This window comes from Crocodylus siamensis, chromosome 2, assembly GCF_052110815.1.
Source record: "Crocodylus siamensis isolate JL-2025a chromosome 2, ASM5211081v1, whole genome shotgun sequence".
NCBI classification, from domain to species: Eukaryota; Metazoa; Chordata; order Crocodylia; family Crocodylidae; genus Crocodylus; species Crocodylus siamensis.
Genome location: NC_143396.1, coordinates 248,273,446 through 248,293,790, shown reverse-complemented (window position 1 = coordinate 248,293,790; position 20,345 = coordinate 248,273,446). Strand labels below are relative to the sequence as shown.

Genomic DNA, 20,345 nt, shown 5'->3' with positions numbered 1-20,345 from the left:
AGCTGTTGTGGTCTTGGAGTTCTTTGTAACTGAAGAGGTCAATGTTTTTGACAGCATGGATTCCTATTTGAAACTTTGGGGTTTATTTTGTGAATCATCATGTATGTTTGCACACCCTAACAGCGATAACATTTTACAGCATCTTGGTTGAGAATTACTGGATTAAATCAATTAAAAATGAGCAAAGCACTGAACACCTGGAGGGATACTGGAGTAAACAGCTAATTTTGATAAGAATGTGGTTTTTTCTCTGTTTACCCAGGAATTTAAAACAACAAATAAACTGCAGTACAGTGCAGGTTGTGTGCAACAAGGCCTCTTTGACTATAGAACTATTTCAGCCTGGCTCATTAGCAGGCTCTCGCACTTAGCATTACAATTTCACTGACAGCTAAAGCAAGTACTGGAATTCTCTTGGTCACTTTACCATACGAGAGAATCTTTGTAGCATTTTTTTTTTTTTTAAATTACGAATGGTACATGCATAGAACAAAACAAAACAGCCCAACCCTGCTCCCTACGATTTAAAAATGGCCTTTCTTTTTCACACAATTAGTTTTGTTCTTTTACTGAGCACAAAATGTTAACCTGATTACAGTGAACATGTCAAAAAATGAGTAATCTTATTATAAATTGAGCTAATGGCACTAGTAGGAGTATGTTACTGTCCTTCTTGTCATTTCTTAGGAAAGAGAAGCCAAAATGGATATAAAGAACTTGCAAGGCAAGAAGAAACTACATCTGAAAAGAGTGAACCTCTTACTGCTGAAGAGGAAGAGGCTTTAAAACAGGAGCAGCAAAAGAGAGAGAGAGAACTTCTAGAAAAGATTCAGAATGCCACAGCCTGCACCAACATCACTGCCTTGGGTCGTGATCGCATGTACCGACGATACTGGATTTTTCCTTCCGTTTCTGGATTGTTTATAGAAGAGGACTATTCTGGTCTTACAGAAGACATGTTATTGCCTCGAACATCTTCCTTTCAGAATAGTGTACAGTCTTGCACAAATGAACCTCAGGTATCCCCTAAAACTGGAGAGTTGTTGAAGTTCTCTGAATCTACCTCCGCTATTGACCAAGATTCATATGCCAGTGTTGCTGTTGAGGTGCCAAGGCCAGTATGTAAGCCAAACCGCTGGTGCTTTTACAGTTCTCGGGAACAACTGGACCAACTCCTAGAGGCTCTCAATTCCCGAGGACATAGGGAGAGTGCCTTAAAAGAAACTCTTTTACAAGAGAAAAATAGACTATATGAACAGCTAAACAAATTTCCTGTGGAAAAATTACATATTTCAGGTAAGTGACAAATTAGTTTGGTGTGTTTTTTTGCAAATTATTTGAACTTTGGTTTAATTGTTGTTGTTTCTGTATAGTGTTTTTAGGAACCTATAGTTCTTATTTAAGTACCCTCACTACCCCATATAAATAAATTATTTTGTCTTTTGTTTGCACAGTTGAACTGTGCACCCTTTTATAGGGAAAACACCTATTTTTTTGATGTTTGGGGGGGTTTTTGTTAAACCCATTTTGTGGTGTATCTTAAGGGTAATAGCTTCCCTGCTTTTTATTCAGTATGGTGGTGTTCAATCTTTTGGTCCTTCAGGTGAGATGAGTTTTGCGTGGGGCTAGTTTACAGGCCAGATTGGAGCCTTGTGCTGCCCCCCATCCCCACTGAGATCAGGCTGCATGTACCAGGATTGGACCCTGGTGCCCCCCCCCCATTCTGGAACTGGGCCCTGTGCTGCCATGTTCACCTGATCTAGGGTGTAGGACTGTCATCTGGCCTACAAGGCTCCACATGGGTCCAGATATGTTGTGGCAGGAGACTGACTGACTGATTACCTCTTCTCCCTGCTGCCAAATTTTCAGACCCATCGAGAGCCCTGTGGGGCAGATGACATGGATCTGGCCCGTGAGCTAGGGGTTGAGTACCCCTGGTTAATAAATTGGAGCCAGTCATTAGCTCTTACTACCTGGCAAAAGTCTATTACAGTATGCATAATCGAGGGGGAGAATAGGACTTCAGTTTGATGTAGATTTGAAAATTGAGTATTTGATATCCCTGCGTTGAAAGGAAGGTCTGTCACAGCAGTGTTGAGATGAAGATGCAATAATCTGCCTTTGAAGACGGAGGGCATAGGAGAGGCAATTACTGTACTATGCTTTTGATTTTGGGAGGTGTTCTTTTATAATGTAATATACAAAATTAATTCAAAAGACCCACTTGTCTTGTTCACTTTACTTGGTTTTAGTACTCTATTGAAGTCATGCAAACTTTTTTTGAAAAAAGTAAAAGATCTCTAACTGAACACTTCAGGGTCATGCACAGGCTAAATTTGTGCAGAAGTTTCTATGCTCTGTTGGCACATCCCCATTACAGGAGTAGCTTGGTCTGCAAAATAGCACTGCTTTTGTGTGTTTCCAAGTGTAAAAGCTTGCTTGAAACTACTGCAACCATTTTTGTGCTTAGAAAAAATGAGACTAGTGCATATCAGTCGTCATGCAAATTGCTGACAGAAATGAAGGATGTCTTGCAAGTGTACCACAGAAGTGCAAAATGAATTTGTATGGGTTGGGGAAATTTTTGGACCAAAAGTGAGAACTTTTTTTTGCTAGCATTTAAAATGCTGCATTTTTATTCTTGAATGATATGGAATATGTGTAAAGTTGTCCACAGTAAACTGTCTTAAAACAGTCTAGAAAGAGGCTGAAAAACTTATTTAGAAACCAGGTGGGATAGGTTTGTTTATGGTTCCTAGCCCAACTATGCATTTGAAACTGTATTCAAAATCCATAACTGATCTCCACTTACTGGAGTTATGCAGTAAAATCTGATTGCTGAAGGACCTTAACTCATGAAATGAGTTAAGTGGTTTCAGGAAATATGATTTGCTTCTGAATTGCTTTGTCAGGTTTTACAGTTTAACAGTTGTAAAAAAGAAAACAAAAAAACAACAACAACAAGCAAGTACATATTATGTGGAAGAACCACACTGAGAGTTCAGGAGTTCTGTTTCTCTTGTCAAATCAGAGTGAAGTTGAACGTATAGAAAAATAAACGGGAGTATCCTTTCCTAATTTTTATAGCACAGAATCTGTTACTTGCTAAAATTAAAACATTTTAAGACGGCTTTAACCCTGTCCCTTCCATTTGCTTCCTGCTTTGGGTTGCCCTGGATGTTGATCCTTCTAGGAAGACTTTGTTTGGCCCTGTTTTTGAGTTGAATTTTATGGTGTTACTCTAGCTAAATCAGTACTGAAAGAATTTTAAATAACTTTAGTTAATAGCCCTTTTTGTTGAAGGTTTGGGTTTTTTGTTTTGCTTTTTTTGCTGGTCAGTTTTTAGGATTTTCTACCCCTTACAAAGATTATAGTATTGACTCTCATTGCAGACAAACCTCAAAGTGACAGACCACCTTCAGGGCGGGGAAGAATACAGAATACACATGATGCACTTCAGATGTCGGCAGAAAAGCAACTTGAACTACGACTTAGAGACTTTCTTTTAGACATTGAAGACCGAATCTATCAAGGAACATTGGGAGCTATTAAGGTATTCCACTATTCAGTCTTTTTGTAGATGGTGCTTCTGGAAGGTTGGTGCCAATGAACTCTTGCATAACATTCTGAAGGAAATAAAAATACAAGTTAAATAAGTGTACAAAAGATGGCATAACCAAAAGTTTGTAGAAACAAAATCTTGTTTGCTGCAGGTTACAGACAGGCAGTCTTGGAGAGCAGCCCTAGAAAATGGGAGGTACGAGCTGCTAAATGAAGAACATAAGGAAAATGGTATAATTAAAACTGTGAATGAAGATGTTGAAGAAATGGAAACTGATGATCAAGACAAGCTTATTCTAAAAGACAGGTAAAATCTGTAACTTAAGTAACTTATAAAAACAGGTACATAATGTTAGTTATTTTCTTTCCAGAACTGAAAAATGGAAAACTTTTTTTTCTTAAGGCTGACTTTTTGCATAGGACTTTGAGCTGTGTTTTCCATAATTTTTTAAAATGATGTAAATTTAATATTAGGTGAGCATGTGATCACTATTTTGAGGAAATTTTTGACTGTTTTGTGAACTGTAGAACATCTTTCCATTATTTGTCTATAAGAAAATGTGCATGTATTTAAGTACAGTAAACCAAATACCATATTATAAAATGCAGAATCTGATATAATGTTTGAGCTCTCTGACAACCCATGCTTAATTTTTCTGGAAGCATTAGCTTCATAGAAAACGTGAGGAGGAACAGTGACATTAGGGTTCAAGTTTCTTCAGAGTTCTACTAGATACCCTAGGTGTGTATAACTAGCTATTCATCTGTTGTGGTAAGAGGAATTTAACAGAATGGATCGCTGCCTTGAAACGTTTGACACTAAAAGGAAAAATAAGTAAAAAATAATTTTTGCTTGTAACAGTAACAATACCTGTTATAGGGGAAAAAAAGTGTAACACCAGTAGAAGAAAGGAAACCTACAGTTAGTTTACTTCAGTAAAAGTATTATAATCTATGAAATAGATTTTACAGAGAGAAGTAGGGAGAAGATTCTACCCACGACTGGGCAGTGGACATCGAGGGCTACAGGCTGTACAGGCGAGAGAGAGCAGGGAAAAATGGGTGTAGCTCTCTACATCAAAGAGCAATACACATCCTTGATCAGGATGGGGTCACAGGGGCAAACTGAGGCACTCTGGGTAAGAATGCAAGGGGGTCATGGGGAAGGGAACTTGATGGTGGGCATCTACTACAGACCACCTCACCAGGGGGATGAGCTGGACCTGGAATTCTCAGGTCAGCTCATGGAGGCTGTAAAGTCGAGGGATGTGGTTGTCATAGGTGACCTAAACTACCCAGACATCTGCTGGGAGGAGCAGTCAACCAGGTCTGACCACTCATGTAGGTTCCTAGCTGGGATCCAGGACCTCCACCTAACCCAGGAGGTGCATAGTCCCACCAAGGGAAATGCCTTGGTGGACCTGGTCCTTTCCACAGGCAACAACGTGGTGAGGGGTCTGCGGGTACTCAACTACCTCGGTGACAATAATCATCGCCTGCTGGAATTTACTATCTAGTGTAGGGTGGTGAAAGCAAGCAGTAAGGCAAAACTCCTTGACTTCAGGAGGGCCAACTTCAATGAGCTAAGAAGATTAGTAAGTAAGAGAGTCATTGGGATCTTGGAGCCTCAATGAGATGGGAGTCCATGACGGGTGGTTGTTCCTCAAGGAGACTATTCTCCGAGCTCAAAGGGAGTTGGTCCCAGTGTGCACCAAGTGGGGCAGGAGTGCTAAAAATTTCCCATGGCTCAGCAAAGGTATCCAGGGATGCCTGAGGGCAAAAAAAGGAGGCGTGGAAGCAAGGAGCTGTCGCCAAGGCAGATTACACCTCTGTTGCTCATGACTGCAGGGAGGCTGTTAGGAAGGCCAAGGCAGAGACGGAGCTAGGGCTAGCGACCAGAATTGGGGATAACAATAAGTCCTTTTTCAAATGCATAGCAAGTAAGAAGGAGGCACCAGGGAACATGGGGCTCCTACAGGACAGGCTTGGCAATCTGGTGATTGCAGCAAACAAAAAAGCTGACCTCTTCAACAAGTTCTTTGCCTCCATATTTCTGAATGGGGACTGGGACATTTCCCCCACTAGGATTACGGATGGACCCAGGGAAGGCACCACTGTGCCTAGGGTCAGGGTTGACCTACTTAAGGAACTTTTCGGAGGGGCTGGATGTGTGGGTTTTTTTTGTTTTAAATCAGTAGGCCCAGATGCTCTCCACCCAAGGGTGCTGAGAGAATTGGCAGGGGTCATAGCAGGGCCCCTGGCACAGCTTTGAGTGCTTGTGGGGCTCTGGGCAGGTACCAGGGGGTTGGAAAAGCACCAATGTGGTCCCCATTTACAAGAAGGGGAGAAAGAAGGACCTGGGTAACTATAGGCCAGTTAGTCTCACCTTGGTCCTTGGAAAGACCTTTGAGAAAATTATCAAAGGGCACATCTTCAAGGGCCCAACAGGGGAGGTAATGCTCAGGGGCAATCAACATGGGTTTACTGAGGGCAGATTCTGCCTGACTAACCTGGTTTCCTTTTATGATCAGATCAGAAAGTCCCTGGATGAAGGTTTTGAGGTGGATGTCATCTTCCTGGCCTTTAAGAAGGCCTTTGACATGGTGTTCCACCACATTCCACCACATTCTCGTAATAAATTTTAAAATTTTAAAAAAGTGACTGTGACATCGATGCCTACACAGTCAGTTGGGTGGCAAACTGGCTAGATGGTCACACCCAGAGAGTGGTTTTCAACCTGGAGGGATATGGGCAGTGGAGTCCCCCAGGGCTCGGTCTTTGGGCCTGTACTGTTCAACATATTCATCATCAATCTGGACGTGGGTGTGGAAAGCATGGTGTCCAAATTCACTGACGTCGAGATGTGGGGCGAGGTGGGCACGCTGGAGGGGAGGAACAGAATTCAGCTAGATAGGTTACAGAGGTGGGTGGATGAGAATAGGATGGAATTCAACATGGACAAGTGCAGGGGGCTGCATCTAGGGAGAAGGACCCAGCAACACACTTATAGGCTGGGGAACACCCTTCTTGTTAACAGGGTGGCAGAAAGGGATCTTGGAGTCGCTGTTGATTCCAGGATGAATGTGAGCCGCCAATGCGAGGAAGCAGTCAGTAAGGCTAACTGCACCTTGTCATGCATCTACAGATGCATCGCAAGCAGGTCCAGGGAGGTGATCCTTCCCCTCTATGCTACGTTCGTCAGGTTGCAGCTGGAGTACTCTGTCCAGTTCTGGGTGCCGCAATTCAAGAAGGATGTGCCTAGCATTGAGAGGGTCCAGAGGAGGGCCACTTGCATGGTCAAGGAGCAGCAGGACAGGCCCTACAAAGAGACTAAAGGGCCTGAATCTGTTCAGCCTCCACAAGAGAAGGCTGAGAGGGGATCTGGTGGCCATTTACAAACTCACCAGGGAGGACCAGCAGAAATTGGGTGAGGCTCTGTTCCCCAGAACACCATTAGGGGTTGCTAGGAATAATGGCTGCAAATTGTTAGAGAAGAAGGTTCAGGCTGGACATCAGGAGACGTTACTTTACAGTTAGGGCCACCAGGCTCTGGAATGGACTCCCAAGAGAGGTGGTGCGCTCTCCTACCTTGGGGGTCTTCAAGAGGAGGCTGGACAGATATTTGGCTGGGGTGTTATGACCCCAGCACTTGTTCCTGCCATGGGCCAGAGGTCGGACCTGATGATCTGTTTGGGTCTCTTCCAACTCTAAGCACTACGAAACTAAGACCTTCCCCTCTTAACCCAGGTTTCTTAAACTCCAAATACCAGAGACTTGCTTAAAGAGCCTGTTTTTCCTTTTTCTTCTACTCTCCTTGGAAGTCTGAGCTTCACTTTTTTTAGGTTGACCTTGCCTAATAGTTACAAAACCAGGAACCTTTCATGGTTTCTATATTGTGTTTATCAAAATAACTTCTGGTATATAACTAGTCACAAGATTACAGTCTGTAATCCTTTTTTACTTTCCTCCCTCAAACCAGTGTTCAGTCATGTCCTTTGTATTATTTATATAGACTGGATGTTCTCTGCATCCTTCAAGTTACACCGTTGGAATATTCCATTATTTATTTCTATGGAGCTAATGTCATCTCATTAACTTTGTGCCTTCTATCATTGCCTGTCACTCGCCTCTCCTCCTGCCTATGTTCGGATCCATTCTAAAAACTTGTACTTGTATACAATTTTCATCTATGATGTTGACTCTTCCCTCCCCGCCTCCTGAAAGCTTCCAGATTTTGCTCCTCTGATAGAAACTAAGATTCTGGAATTGTACTTTATTCTATTGATGTTGGGTATTCCATCCCAAAGGTCTCATTAGGGCTTTTGAGTTCAAGTAATTACAGTGTAAAGTAGTATGCCATCTCTTTCGATTTCCTGTGATTATTAGTGCCCAAAAATAAAGTGGTCTGAGAGAGATTGTAAAATAGCACCTAATAGCCTTTTTTATATGAAAAGGGAAAATCAAAGAGACGTCTTACTGCAGATTAAGTGTTTAATGGCAGACTTCTAGGAGGCTGACTAAGCAAATGCTCTGAAAGTGTTCCTTAAGTATTGGAAACTATTTTAGTTTTGGTCAGTAATTTAAAATTGTTCAAGCTTCTGTGTCTCACTACATTTCAACAAAATGTCAAAAACAGGATTTGGCAATGCACATTCTGGTACCATAGTATGTTGGTTGGGTTTGTTGCCTCATGGGGGTTGGAGGGTTGTAAATAAGAGAAAATTGTATACTCCCACTTCCAACAAAATTGAAAGGCTGGCTTAGTTTGTCTTACCTTTTTTATCACTAGAGATTACCTTATCTTACCTGTCAGTTCAGACCTATTTTTTTTCAAAAAGAGAGAGAAGAAAATAAATTGGTTTACCAGATGAGTCTGATTTGATTGATTCTGTAAGGGGATGTTGCTTCACTCTGCTCAGCATCATACAATAATAGCTTAAAGACTTTGTATCATCTATCTCCAGAATTTTCTGTTAATCTGTGTGGTTGTGATTATACCACCGAATTGGACACTTTGCTGACCATAATAAATGCATCTTACAGTGGCATAGCTGACCATTAAAGGGGGCTGTTTTATCTGTGTAAAGTCTAGACTATCACCCTTTCTGAAGGGTTATGCATTCTTTTAACAGCTAGTACATCATAAAAAAAGCTTTTAAAGAAGTTTTACAGGTAACACTAGACTGTTTTTTCAGTGATGCGAGACTGGTGAAAAATTGCACTTAAATCAAAATCGGTGAAAGTCCTAATGCCAAACTTATTCTGCCAGACATGCCTATCTGGAGTAAAGTTCTAGATGAAGGAATTTAGCTCCATATAACCTGCTAAAACTCCATTTCTGTGGTATGTTGGATGGGCTTTTGCTATAACTTGTATGCATGCAAATAAAGCTGTAATTATTGTAGAGAATTTAATTTATTTAACTTTTCTCAAAGAAGCCATAAATTGTGCTTAACCTTGTTTTAACTTTAGATTTACAGGACTAAAAGCTGAAGCTCAAAGCACTGCATCAACAAATACAAGCACTCCCCAGCCTGTTAATAATGTGGTCCATTGCTTAGCATCTGCACTGCTTCAAATAGAGCAAGGCATTGAGCGTAGGTTTCTCAAAGCACCACTCGGTAAGTTTCCAGTATCAAACCTGAATGCCTTTTTAAATCTCTTAGATTTTTGAAGAGTAGCAAAATTGTTCTTCCCTTTTGTGGACAGCTGGTATAGGATTACTAGGACAAAAGAACAAATGTTTAACATCCTTCCTCTTTCCCCAGGATTTGTTATTGCTGTGAATCTGTAGACCACGAGGAATAGTCAAATGTACTACTTATCGTCTATCTTCTGCTCTTGAGTTGCATGACTTCTGTTGCATAGTTGGTCAGGAACTGACCAAAAGGGTTGTAAAATGAGGAGTAGAACACAGTTAGGGCAATTTGGTTTAAATCTCGAGCAGTATGTGCTGTTTAATTCAGTTTGTCATAGGCTAGACAAAGGACTAACATATCTGCAAGTAAGTGGAAGAAGCCTAACTTGGTCTTTAGGGTGTTTATTTCCTAAAAAATTTAGGGGTTCTAATTAATCAGGCGATTTAGTCTAGAAGACTTAGTTGCGCAGTTCTTGTGCTTTATAGTTGAGAAGCTGGTCTTCAGGAAAACACTAGTGGCTCCATCTTTTAGGGCTTACTCTATTTGTGGCTCATATATACATTTGAGAGACTATTTTATAGATCATTTAACTTTCCCTGGTTCCAGTTCTCACCAGTTCTAATGGATTTATATAATTCTAATGATTATAATCTCTGAAGTGGTGGATCGCCAATGTGTTCGTGGAGAAGTATGTGTATAAATACATAGGAGTTAGTAATGCATCAGAACCCACTTGAGTGGGCACTGTACAAAAGCAAGACCAAAAGCAGTCCCATTTCTAAAGACCTTACAGTTTAGTATAAGACAAAGATGACCCAGCGGCTGAACTAGAAGTTTAAAGAACTGCACAAGTAAGTCTTCTAGACCAGCGATTCTCAACTTTTTTCCACCTTGCGCCCCACCAACCATTGGTCTCAAAACCCCTGGTCTCACTATGATAAGTGCGGGGAGGGGGTCCCCAGGTGGCCGGTTGATTGAGCAAACCCAGAAGTGCCGGCAGCAAGCCCACCACTTCTGTCCCACTGGCTGAGACACACTGTTCTAGACTGATCACTTGATTAACTAGTGTCCCTAAAAGTTTTTCTACCCTCTACCCTTTCCACATTTCCTCAAGCACCCACATTTTTTTTTTCCACCAGGGCAGTGGCCCCTTGAGTCACTTGACAATTCAACAGAAATGGTTCCTTGAATGCATTTTGAAGTGGTGACAAAACTGAAGCTTAGTTGTTTGGATTTTCCTTTTATTCCTTTTAAACCTGTACCCTCAAGCAGCTTTTTTGTCTTAAGGTAGTGTTTTGGTTTTATTTTTTCTGGGTAGGTTTGTTTGCAAAAATATGTGGGTTTTGTTTGTAATATGTTAGGTTCGCCAACTTAGAAGATCTGCAATAAAATTCACTTGTTCATGTCTTGGTCCTTGCCCAGATTTACTACTACAAAAGCATAATATACATTTTTTCAGATATAGGTACATGAATGATGATAGGTAGAGACTGAAATTAATGCATCAACCATTTTATGTTCAGTACTTTTTGAGGCTCTAATTTTTGCTAAGACTTGCCTTCACTAAGGCAAGAGTGGGTAATATATGGCCTGTAGGCCACATCTGGCCCACAGGGCCCCTAAAAATTTAGAAAATTAATATTTATCTGCCCTTGGTTCCTGTCAAATGATGGGAAACAAGGGCAATAGGACCCAGGGGAAGCCCGGCAGTCTCCCAGAACAGCAGGGCCTGCCCAGCGCTGCCCTCCAAGCCAGAAGCCCCAGGCTGCCCTGCTTCTGGCCTGAGACCACATGGCTGCTCTGTGCTGGAACCTCAAGTAAGGGGGAAGGGGGTGAGATGACCCTGGGCAGGGAGGGAGCCCGGGGAAAAGCTGAGTACAGAGGGGGGAGAAAAGCAGCCCCTTGCCCATCTTGTGCCCAGCTCCACACATTGCAGCTGCTCACTGCCCATGTGGGGCTGCCTGTGCCTGCTTGGGACAGCCCCGTGTGGGCTGCAAGCGACTGCAGCAGGGAGCACAGGTCATGGGCAGGGGAAGGGCTGCTTCCCCCCCGCCCCCCACCCCTTGCGCTCAGCTTTTCCCAGGCTCCTTCCTGGCATGAAGGAAAGTGGCCCCTCCACTGCCCCATGGCCAGCACTCCCTGCTGCAGCTGCTCACAGCCTGCGTGGGGCTGTCCAGAGTAGGCACAGGCAGCCCCACGTGGGCTACAAGCGGCCACAGTGCAGGGCACTGGCCATGGGGTGGGCGAGGGGCTGCTTTTCCCTGCGCTCAGCACCAGCTTGTAACCCAGCCCTGCTGCCAGCCTGGGCCCTGCTGGCTCTGGGCTATGCACAATGGCAGCAGATGCATCTTGCCACGCTGGGCAATGTTGGCTGCTGCTGCTGCCCATCCAGAGTTCGTGCGCTGGACAGCCCAGAGGCAGCAGTGGCAAACACTGCCCAGTGTGGACTGTGAGTGCCTGCAGCAGGAAGCATTGGCTATAGGGCGGGTGAGGGGCTGCTTCTTCCCTGTGCTCAGCACTAGCTGCTTCCCTACTGGCAAGCGGGGGGCAGTGCACAGCCCCAGCCCCCTGTCTGTACTGCAGAGCTGGGGTGCACTGGGTGTGAGTGGGTGGGGAGCCAGCAGGAGCATAGGGCCTGCACTGGTGTCCTGGGGCCAGTGCTGGCGGGGCCCAGAGCAGAGTGGCAGGAGCGTGGGGTTCCAGCCAACAGGAGCTCTATGGAGCTGAGCGAGCTCCCCCCTCTCCTTGCTAGTTCAGCCCAGCCCGGCTCCACAGACCCCTGCCAGCCTATGCCCTGCTTTGGGCCCCACCAGTGCTGGCCCTGGGACATTTGGTCCCAAGATGGTGACCAGGGGACGGGGCACCTGTCAAGGGTCAGGGCTACCCATGCGGCCCTCAACAGCTTGCCAAAACTGGGTAAGCTGCCCTCCGCCAGAAATAATTGCCTGCTCCTGACCTAAGGTCACATTGCAGCAGTGTTTCTATGTATCACTGAAGGTTGCTGTTCTAACTTTCCTTTGTGTTGGGCATGAATCAGTGAGCTAGTATGACTTCCCCAATATTTCTCTCCTCCCCTGCCCACCCCCAAATTATTAGTACTGTTAGAAAACCTTAATGAGCATGACATTTCTGCTACTTACTGGAGTTTTATGATGATAAAACTTTGAATACTCTTCTGTCATCCATGGGAGGTGCCTTTCAGTATTTCAGGGCAAAATTTGACTTCAACTATAAGATGCAACTCGCTCATAGGGAGTGATATACCTAGGCCACATTACTTTTGTGTCTAATAAACACTTTTTTTACTCTTGAATTCAACTGGAACTGATGATAGACCTGTTCTGTAGAAGACTCCCCTGTTTCTATACTTAATATTGTCAATTAAACCTGAAAACCATTATTTTTTTATTTTTTTTTTAAGCAGACTTAATTAACTCTGGTTCAAAAGCAGATACTGAATTGCAGGAACCCCATACATATGGACTACCACTGTTTGTAATACTGGGGAGAAATACTGTTATGCTCTTTTAAAACAATTGTAAAATCTCTTCACTTTTTTTACTTTCATTTCTTTCTGTTTCTTTTTCCTGGTTGGTTTCTTTTTTCTTAGACTTTATTCCCATTTAGAAAAATGGAACCACATTTGAAAACACGTTTTAGCCTTGGCTTCATTCCTGGCTTGCTGCACCTCCTTTCTGTTGTGCTTTTTGAATACTGAAGAAATTGCAGGGAGATTAGCTAGACTAGAGTCACTAGCGAGTTTTACCTCTTGGAGCCTCCCAGGTGCACAGTAGTAGATGAAGGAAACTAGCACAGCAGTCAATACCAGAAGCTTGACTGTTCTTTTGTGTCCTGCGTGCGCACCAGGCTGCAAAAAGAATCTAACCAATGCTTCTGGGAAGACTGGATATGAGGGCGTACAGATATGGAGCTGCAGGGAGAGACTGACAGTACCAGACTGCAAAGGGGCTGTAGGAAACACAAGACACATCACCTTTTGAGAATACTGGTCATATTTGAAAGATCAGTAGCTAAACAGCAATGTTTGATAGGTAAATTAAACAGCAAATGTGTTGGAGTAAGAGCACATTACGTATTGGCTGGTATATGGTGATCAGTGTGTCTTTTCTTAGGTTGAATTCAGTGTGGCTAAAACTAGCACAATCATAAAATCTTGGGAAAAATTTCAGTACTAGACAAAGGTGGTTCTGGCAGTAAATAGTTGGGCTTTCAAAAATAATATACTGAAACATCTGAAAAATGTTTTTACTTTATCAACTTTGGAAGGTCTAGGGTGACTCTGTACTAGAGAAGCAGACATTTTAAAAATAGGCACTCTGAAGTGCTTTTCATCAGATCTCAAAGCACTTTATGGAAGAGGTGTAAGCATCATTATCTGCATTACTTTGCAGATGGGGAAACCCAGATACAGAGCCAAGGTCACCCAACAGGACAGCGGTAGAGTAGAGACTGACTCAGGAGACCCAAGTTGCAGTCCAGTACTTCTAAGCCATTGGGTTGTATTGTAACCTCTGGCATCTTAAGTGTTTTTGTTTTTCCCCTATATCATGATTATTGGTCTAGACCAGCAGTCAACAATGTTTTGTGGCAGTGGGTCAGAATGGCCCACTTCAGGTCCTAGGCAGGCCAGTGCTAGGATCCAGCTGGCACTGCTTATCCTTGTCACTGCTGCTTGTTATCACCTGGGTGCAAGAAAGCTCCTTGCTGCCCAGCCATTCGGCTGTGCTCCATACAGCAGGAATAAAAACCCCGCCACTGAACCCTGCTGAGGCTCAAGCTTTTGTAGACTGGATCTGACCCAGGGGCTCTAGGCTTCCAGTCCCTGGTCTAGATCTTTTAGGTAGAAGGTTTGCTTTTACTTCACTGTTTTCCTTCCTCTGTGTGTGTGTGTGTGTGGGGGGGGGGGAATGGGGGACGGTGATGGCTTGTATTCAAGTATTGGGAGTCTTTGCTGTCCTTTAACCCTGTAAACAGCACTTGCTGTAACTTTGTTTCTTCTGTACCCACTCCTGTCTTGTTGGTTCTAGGAAGAGAAACTCCTGGAGTTTTTCCTCTTTGTCCATGTTTTATGCCCTGTTCCATTTCTTACTCGACTCTCATTGCCATTTTATCTATCTGCCTTCCAGTAATCCTGAGATGTAATTTACCTCTGTCATGTGTGGTTTGTTTTTGCCCTCAGCCTCTCCACAGGGACAGAGTTGTATAATGTAGGGGGTTGTTTAGTGCACTATTGGGGTGGGTGGTGTTTGGTTTCTGTTTTTTTTTAAAAGTATAGCCTGCTATCTCCCTGCTGGAGAAGGCAAGATCACAAAAATGTACCTTGTATTTGGAGTGGAAATCAATTTTTCTGGGGAGAATTCATCCAGGTTATGGAGGAGCCCCAAGACAGCAGTCTCCTGCTCTGACAGACTTCCCCTTATGGTGAATGTAACATTGTGACAGAGGAACATTATTCCCCAGGAGGCTGCACTTCTCATGGCAAGGATGTTAATAGATGGCTCCGTAACTGGGAAATGTGCTCTCACCAGGGCTGTGTGTTATGAGGGCAGGTTGGACAAAGCTTAAGTCAGTGAGCTGTTTCTATAATCAGCTGTACTGGACAAAAACAGACATAGATCAGTTTTACCTTTATTTGCAGTAGGAGTTGGACTGAATCCAGGGTGTCAGTTTCCCACTCACATTGCTATTCTCCCCTCCCCTTCACATTTGGGGGAAAAAGCCTCCTCTTGTTGGACCTCTACAGCAAACATACAAGTGTTGGACATGCTGGTGAATATTCCAATGAACCATGAAAAGATGTTTGAAATAACTTTGCAAATTTAACATTAGGTGATGCAGAAGATAATAAAAGGAACCAAAGGGGGGATAAAAAGAGGAAGAGAGAGGAAGACCAGTCTAGTCAGAAAGATGGTAACATTTAACAACATTTGCTCTATTTTTTAAGAGTTAGACTATTACAGTATTTTGTTACTTTTTTTGATATTTATATAGTTAACCCAGTGTGTAGTCTTCCTACCCTATAAGCCAGATGAAGAAAAACATCCTTACTGTGCACTTAAAAAAAAAACCCAACAACAACAAAAACTTGCAAGCTGAAGTAAAAAAGAAAGAAATGTTGCATTTTGATGCAGAAATCTACATAAGGTTATGGAAGAAAAGCTTGTTTCTATACAGTTATGAACTAATTTAGTTGACTTAAGCCATGTCCTTCTCAAACAAGTTCATATGTATTGTAATAATACCTACAGATGTGAACTGAGACTAAAGGGTCCCATTGAATTGGGCATTGTACAGGCAAATAAGAAGAAACCATTTTCCCTTCTCACCAGCTCTTCCAATGAAGTGAAGAGACAGAGTGGAAGTAAAAAGTAGACATTATAAAACTTCAGCTCCCTATTAAAAGGATTTGCCCAAGGTCATAAAAGAAATCTGTGGCAAGATATCCCTAGTCCCAGTATAGTATCTTAATCACTAATCTAGCCTTCTTTATTGGATATGAAGTAATAAGTATGGAGATGGCTTACAACAGCTTGGGTCTTTTTTTGTATATATGAAAAGCTCAAGACCTTGTCCCCCACTTTCTCTATCCCAAGCTCTACCCCTCTTTGCAGTGTAGTGAGCAATTCTGGGTCTGTCTATGCAGCCCAGTAATGTTTAAATATCCATACATGCCCCTTGCTTGTGTGTGGTTCCCCCCCCACTCCTCTTCTTACTATTGCTGCCATGGTGTGCCTCTGGTACCTGCTAGTGTAATATAAATATCTGTAGTAGGAGGAGGGGTCTACTAGGTCCTGGGACAGAAGACAAGTGTTGGATGGGAAGCATTTATCTTCTAGCCAATTAAATGTGAGGATAGAATCTGGGATTTCTGTCTTCCTATCACAAGGAAGAAACGTGTATGTTAACAGCAGGATTGTACGTATTCTATTTCTGCACTTACCATACGGCTGGTAAAACAGGAAGTGTCTTTTGCTAATTAGCCCCATGCTAAATGGAGCAAGAATATCACTTTAGGTTTTCTTTCTTTTAAAAAAAAAAAAAAAGAGAGAGAGAGTTACTGTATTGACTTTCTCTGCTTGTATGGGCAATAGCTTGCTTTTTCTATTCATGCAAAAACTTTCTGCTTGTTTAGCAGTAGCAATGCTAGTCATGTTAACAGGAGGCTGTTATACTTCAATGCTGACAGTCATTCTAAAGGCCTGCTGCCATCCCGGTCTCATCATGCCTCATTCTTTTTTATGGAAAAAGAAATTTGTCTGTGTTTTAACATCTGATACTTTGTTAGAACACTCTTCAGTTACTAGCATTATAGCTGGCATAAATTTGTCGGACATTTGGAGAGCACTGGGCCACAGTACTGCCCTTACCTTCTATATGCATTGGTAAAGAGGCAGCTGCCTGGGGTGTGATTCTCTTGAGCCACTCTACACTTATTTCAAGTCCATGTAGTTTACACTACATGGGGCCTTCACAGAAGTCCTCTCTGCAAGTCTGTGCGAGGGACTGGAGATACGTTATGTAATGTGTCCGTAGTGGGTTCTTCTCACTTGTTTGATTCTAGGATCCCTGCAGCACAGGATCATGCAATTTAGAATGACTACTTTTTTTTTCCTTTTAAGTCTAGGGTGTGTGGTTGATTCTTTTTTTTTAATTGAGAGAATATTATAATACTGCAATTAATAAATCATTGCTGTCAATTTACTTCCTCTTTGACCTCTGCAAATGTGGATATCTGAGGGAGAGGTGGTTGGGAATTTTTTAGTTAAGACACTAATGAAATGAAGACTACAGGGTTCATTTACACTTCTGATTTAACAACAGGTTGGGTTTCAAATCTGATACTGAAGCAAGACACTTGACACAGATATGCAAACTCTGCATGACATCAGTTTGGTATTAAAGACTGAAATACACAAGTAAAAGTTGTGGTTCATTGGCTTGCTTCAAAATTTGTACAAGGATGGAAGCCAGGAAATCTGTGGCATTGAATGGAAAAGAAAAGGAGTAATAGGTTGCTTTTTTTTTACTATTTAAGACAGAAATTTTAAAAAATTACCTTTTGCATATGAGGTTAAAATCCTAGAAGCCTCACACTCTAAAATAAACATGGATGTTCATTTTAAGTAATGTGATATTGCTTTTCTATTTTTTTTTTAATTTTTTTTTATCCTCTCCTTTTAATGCAAGATGCCAGTGATGGTGGGCGTTCATATAAAACAGTTCTGGATCGCTGGAGGGAATCTCTTCTTTCTTCTACCAGCCTGTCCCAAGTGTTCCTGCATCTCTCTACACTGGATCGGAGCGTCATCTGGTCTAAATCCATCCTAAATGCTCGCTGTAAGATGTGCCGAAAAAAGGGTGATGCAGAAAGCATGGTGCTATGTGATGGCTGTGACCGAGGTTATCATACCTACTGTATCAGGCCCAAGCTTAAGGTACTGGGAGAAAAAATGCTTTTGAAAATCCATAATTCAAGTAAGGTTTAACATGGGAGGCATTTCACTAATGCATTTTTGTTTACCAGGCCATTCCTGAAGCAGACTGGTTTTGTCCAGAATGCCGACCGAAACAGCGCTCTAGACGCCTCTCCTCAAGACAGAGACTGTCTGTGGAAAGTGATGAAGATGCTGCAGAACAGTTTGACAAAGAGGAAGAAGAGGCAAGCTATGAGGAAGTGGGACAGAGTGAAGACGAGGATTATGAGGAAGAGCAAGAAGATGATGATGATGACGAATCTCAAGGAGAAGAAGAAATAAGGTAGGTCAGGAGCTGTAGAAATGTTTTTTCTGAGAACCAGTTGTCCTTAGATGACTAAATGTTCTCAATTCTTAAATGTACCTTTAGTTTGTCTCTTTGTTTGTAGTCTGAAAGCATTATAGATAGTTAGGGTGATGGTAACTTTAGCCTTCGCTGTTTTTTTTGTTTGTTTGTTTTTGAATGTTTATTGGTGTTAAGAATGGATATTTGTGCACTTACGGATGATAATCCCTCTCTAACAAATGTGCAAGTGGTAGACCACCACCAGAGGTCACTGCTCATTGGATGCCTTTCCATGCCTAAAGTTGCAGGGATAAATTGGGTACTCTGGAGAGGTGCTGTTCTGAATGTGAATTCCCAGTTAGGTCATGGACTTCAAATTCATAGACGCTAGGGCTGGAAGGGAGCTTGGAAGATCATAGAGTCCAGCCCCCTGCCCTAGGGGCAGGAAGTCAGCAGTGATCATAGGATCCCAGCAAGACAAATACCGAAGTGTCTCTTAAACGCCTTCAAGGTAGCGCTTGAACCACCTCCGGCGGCAGTCTATCCCAAACCTTGGGGGCTCGGACAGTAAAGAAGTTCTTCCTTATGTCCAGTCTGAAATGGTCATGGAGGAGTTTGTGACCATTCGACCTTGTCATCCCTTGGGGTGCTCTGGTGAACAGACGTTCCCCCAGATCCTGGTGAGCACCCTGATACCAGATCACCCCTGAGCCTGCGCTTTTCTATGGCGCTCAGCCTGTCGCCATAAGGTTTGTTTTCCTGACCGCTGATCATGTGCATGACTCTCCTCTGCACTCTCTCAAGCTTCTCCACATCCTTTGTGAATTGTGGAGCCCAAAAATTAAGTCTGTGGATCAAATCTAGAGTATTCCTATGAGGTTTTTTTTGAGCTCAATGTGTATGATGAATACAAACAGTAAAGAAACCAAAACTTTCTTTAAGTCGCATCAGAAGGGTTCTAGGAGTGATGCACTAAACTTTTTTTTGTTTCCTTAGAGTCTAGTAAATCAGGATGGAAACTTTGGGAGACTTTGACATACAAGTTAAGAACATAGTCCCAAGTTGAAAGTTGTCTTTAGCACAATTCCTTCCTTCCTTCCTCAGTCACTTGTATTGAGCATAGGGGAAGTCTCCTGTTACTTCTGAAAGTTTGAGTTCAGTAGTCTGAGAGAATTTTTATATCACCATAAGACTATCTGTCACTGGCAAATGCTGTGGTCCATTGGATCACCCGTCTCAGTCTTCACTCTTCCCTTCTGAGGGCATAAGCACCTTTTGTGTTTTAGCCCTAAAGACTGAACAAGACTTCCTTAAGAGCCTGTCATCACTGCAGTTAGTCTGTTGGGCAGGCAATTCCTGTACAATACTAGCAAACCACTGTTGACCCAAGAAACAAATTTAAAGGCTCAAAACTAGGTGTCCTGTCATAATAAATTTCTAATACCTTGCTGTTGCTATTAAGTTTTCCGGTGTTTCGAATCTATCTCTAGTACCTGCTGCATAAAACTTGTGACTCTGAGAACTCTGAGCAATATCTAAATGTTTTTAAAAAGATACTGAATTAAAAGCCTTGAAGAAAGGAGGGAGTTGATGTTTGTGATGATTTGGAATAGTTAAATGTGTAATGCTGCTATTTATTTACATTTGTGCAGCCTGTCTAAACAAAGAAGGCCACAAGTCAAGTTTCCATTAAAAATGAGGGCAGCCAAACTCAACAACCCCTTCTCAAGTCGGTGTAGCCAGCGCCAGGCTACTGGAAGATATGCTTCCCGGAGTCAGCAAAATACACCTAAACAAACTGCATCTTCCTCCAGAACTAGAAGAAGGGGGCTAAGAAAAGTAAAGTCTGCTCCTCCATCAGTAATGAAGCCTTCATTAAGACTTAACAGCCGCACTACTCGTCAGAGTCAAGGAGCTTTACAAGCAGATGTATTTGTGGAATTACTTGGTCCTCGAAGACGACGTAGAGGACGGAAGACAGCTGATAATACACCAGAAAATAGTCCTTCCAGTTCCTTTGGGTTTAGAGTTGTTGAAAGCACAGACTCAAATGCACGCGTCCAGAAATCTCCGGTTTCTGCACCAAAACTCTGTCTTCAGGATAGCGAACCTAAGAGAAGAGGCCGGAAACGGCAGTCTACAGGTTAGAAAAGCTCTTTCATCAAGGATGCTAGATACATTACTTACTTAAATACATTGATGATGGGGCAGGGGACACAATGGGTTAAAGTGTAAATGATAATATGAAAAATTTATAATCTGCAAGATATTTCCGTTTTTAATTAACCTGTTGGCCCTTCAAAGTACCAAAGCATTAATGACTATTTTAAAGTAACCTGACAGATTCAAGTTACAAGTGATCTT

At 42.5% G+C, this 20,345-nt stretch overlaps 1 protein-coding gene across 4 annotated transcripts in view; it reads left to right on the top strand.

Annotated features, from left to right (window-relative positions):
- BAZ1A (bromodomain adjacent to zinc finger domain 1A) overlaps nucleotides 1–20,345 on the top strand; it is a 101,407-nt gene that overhangs the window by 69,594 nt on the left and 11,468 nt on the right. For 3 of the 4 annotated variants that reach the window (XM_090033597.1, XM_090033598.1, XM_090033595.1), the window contains 7 exons: nucleotides 688–1,296; nucleotides 3,393–3,553; nucleotides 3,714–3,868; nucleotides 9,034–9,182; nucleotides 17,409–17,656; nucleotides 17,746–17,978; nucleotides 19,634–20,124. In XM_090033597.1, coding sequence (XP_089889723.1) covers nucleotides 688–1,296; nucleotides 3,393–3,553; nucleotides 3,714–3,868; nucleotides 9,034–9,182; nucleotides 17,409–17,656; nucleotides 17,746–17,978; nucleotides 19,634–20,124 — 2,046 coding nt within the window. Of the gene's footprint in view, nucleotides 1–687; nucleotides 1,297–3,392; nucleotides 3,554–3,713; nucleotides 3,869–9,033; nucleotides 9,183–15,050; nucleotides 15,132–17,408; nucleotides 17,657–17,745; nucleotides 17,979–19,633; nucleotides 20,125–20,345 lie in introns of all 4 variants that reach the window. The other variant, XM_090033599.1, reaches the window with a different exon arrangement.